Source organism: Pyrus communis, chromosome 6 (genome assembly GCF_963583255.1).
Source record: "Pyrus communis chromosome 6, drPyrComm1.1, whole genome shotgun sequence".
NCBI lineage: Eukaryota > Viridiplantae > Streptophyta > Magnoliopsida > Rosales > Rosaceae > Pyrus > Pyrus communis.
Window position 1 is genome coordinate 2,000,574 of NC_084808.1, and position 3,280 is coordinate 2,003,853.

The 3,280-nt window shown below is 36.1% G+C and overlaps 1 protein-coding gene across 1 annotated transcript; it reads right to left on the minus strand.

Moving 5' to 3' along the window:
* Nucleotides 1-745: 745 nt before the first annotated feature.
* On the minus strand, nucleotides 746-1,906 carry LOC137737321 (uncharacterized mitochondrial protein AtMg00810-like). Its single transcript, XM_068476764.1, has 3 exons — nucleotides 1,633-1,906; nucleotides 1,356-1,416; nucleotides 746-1,256 (listed from the first exon to the last, which is right to left on the minus strand). The coding sequence occupies exons 1-3, from the start codon at nucleotides 1,904-1,906 to the stop codon at nucleotides 746-748; spliced, it is 846 nt and encodes a 281-aa protein (XP_068332865.1).
* Nucleotides 1,907-3,280: the final 1,374 nt, after the last annotated feature.

Genomic DNA, 3,280 nt, shown 5'->3' on the forward strand with positions numbered 1-3,280 from the left:
CAAGAACACAAGGACCAAGAAGAAAGAAAAGAAATGGAAGGAAGAATTATTCTCTGATTTCTTAGTAATGCATGTTTCTTACAAATGTTGCTTACGGAATGTGAAGGATCAAATCATTATATATAATAACCAATAACAACCCACAATTACAATATTACCCTCTAACATCTTTACACAATTACAATATTATTCTCCTTAACAAACTCAATCCCCAACTACCTTTGTAACTAACTTGACTCACATTCATTGGTTAATACTCCCCCCTCAAACATAGCTGGGAAAGTCCCAAGCTAGGTTTGTGAGTTGATCATTTAAAGCAAGAAACATTGCTAATTTGACTGTGACCACGTTATGCTTCTGCACTTGAAAACTTATGCATTGCTTGTTGACTTTCCTACGCCTTCAAATTGGTAGCTCCCAGATTAAGATTAATGCAGTGTTTGACAAAGATTGGACTATGAAGACCCTTAGTAAACACATCTGCAACATGCTCTTCAGTTGGTATATAGTGCACTATAAAATAACTTCTCTGCACTTTCTCTCAAACAAAATGGAAATCGATGTCTAGGTGTTTGATCCTAGAATGAAATACTGGATTGGAGCACAATGCTAAGGTAGAGAGATTATCACAATGAAGTTTGGGAGGTATAGGTATAACTTGACTCACATCTTTGAGTAATGACCAGATCTAATAGACATCAGCTGCACAGTGAGCTAGAGCTTTGTACTCAGCTTTTGTTGAACTTCATGAAACTATAGCTTGTTTCTTTGATTGCCATGACACTGGATTAGATCCCAAAAACACAACAAATCCAGTGATAGACCTCCTTGTATTAATATCAGCTGCCCAATCGGAATCAGAAAAAGCAGCAATATTAAAATCTTGTGTCATGGTATACTTCAAATCACATTCTAAAGTACCCTGCAAATATCTTATGATCCTCTTCACCAGATGCATGTGTAAATCTGTTGGATTAGTCATATATTGACAAACTAGATTGACTGAGTGAGCAGTATCTGGATGAGTGAAGGTTAGGTACTGAAGTGCTCCTACAAGACTTCTATAATGAGTTGGATCAACTAAAGGATTGCCTTCAGCCACAAGTAACTGAGAGTGGGGCTTTGATGGTGTTGATGTGGGCTTATAGTTCTCCATTCCTGCTTTCTTGAGTAGCTCTTTGGCATATTTTAACTGTGTAACCAACAATGAACGATCATAGTTGTATTGGATTTGTAATCCCAAGAAATATGTTAACCTGCCAATATCCTTTAAATCAAATACTTCAACAAGACTAGTGATAACATATTGAATCTTTTGTGTGCATGAACCTGTGAGAATAATATCATCTACATACAGAATAAGTAGAATAACATCCCCATCATCAATCTTCACAAACAAGCTAGAATTTGATGATGCTGTTTTGAAACCAAGTGTAGGTAAAAAGCTTGTAAATTTTGAATTCCAGGCCCTTGGTGTCTATTTAAGTCCATATAATGACTTAACTAGCCTGCACACATGATTTGTATATGTAGAGTCAACAAATCCATGTGGTTGCTTCATATATACTTCTTCTTCAAGATCACCATGAAGGAAAGCATTCTTTATATCCAATTGTCTCAAGTTCCAATTACATTGTGCTGCCAAAGCAAGGATTATTCGTACTGTAGTGTGCCTAACTACTAGACTAAATGTCTCATAGTAGTCCAAGCCCTCATTTTGACTGAACCCTTGTGCCACTAAACGTGCTTTATACCTGGATATAGTGCCATTTGAATTCCTTTTGATTTTGTAGACCCATTTACTTCCAATTACTTCTCTATTCGGTGGAAGAGGAACTAGTTTCCAAGTCCCTTGAGCCTTTAAGGCATCATATTCCTCTTGCATAACATGTTGCCACCGAGTCATTGTTGATGCAACTCTAAAATGTTTTGGTTCTTAAATTTCTCCAATATCAGCAATGAAAGAATAACCACAGTGATCCATAGTATTAGCAGATACCAGAGAAGGTTGAAATTGTAGAGATGACAACTCAGGAAAACTTGCAAGAAAGGAAGAGTAATCCTGTCTTGTTATAGCTCCTGTCTTAAGCCTTGTCTGAATTCAAGTGCCAACATTGGATACATTAGAATAACTGGACGTGTCATTGGAAGAAGGTATAGGGAGAATTACTTGTAGTTGTGCAAATGATCTAAGACATGAAGCAGAAGAGTTGTACCAATTGTGTTCGAAAGAGTAGTTGCTAATGATGATTGTGTTTCAAATTTTTACATATCTGAGACTTGATTTGTAGGACTAGTTGCATGATGATAAAACCCAGAAGATAATGTATCCTCAGACTGATGCATTGAAGACACTATATTCTTAACTAGGCTTGGATAGATCATAATGTCATTGACTGAATTTACCACTGTCATAGGTACTGGAACAAGCACTGAGACTGGTTTACAACATGCAATAGTAAACTGTTCTTCTTGTGATAATCTTGGTACCTTTGTAGAAGGAAAGATGGTCTCATCAAAGATAATATGCCATGAGATTATTGACTTGCCATTTATTGGGTTATAACAAATTACCCCTTTGTATCCCATTGAATAGCCTAAAAAAATACACATTTCAGACCTTGACTACAGTTTATTAACATTATATGGCAATAACCAAGGATACAAAGCACACTTAAGCGCCTTCAATGACTTTAGATCTAGCGGTTTCTTATATAGTCTGTAGTAAAGGGACTCCATGGAGCTAGACTTACCTGGCATTCTATATATAAGGAATACAGAATGTGCACATGCATAATACCAGAATGCAATTGGTAATTTGGCAATGACAAGTAAAGTTATTGTTGTCTCTACTATATGTCTATGCTTCCTTTCAATCAAACCGTTTTGTTGTGGGGTGTATGGACATGATATCATGTGTTCTATTCCTTTTGCAGCAAGAAAGGTTTCGAATGAGTGACTAGTATACTCTCTTCTTCCATCTGATTGTACATGCTTTGTAGATACTCCAAATTGCGTAACTATGAAATTATAAAATTTGACAAACACATGAAAGAGATTTGACTTATTGCACAATGGGAAAATCCAAGTGTATCTTATGCATTCATCAAGAAAGGTTACATAGTATCTATATCCTTCCAAGGAGATGGGCCCCAAATGTCTATATGACTCTTTTCAAAAAATGAAGTACATTTATCAATCCTAGAAGGAAAGGGAATTCTTGATATTTTACCCTTGATACAATGAGTACACATACTATGCTTATCATCTACCTCAACTG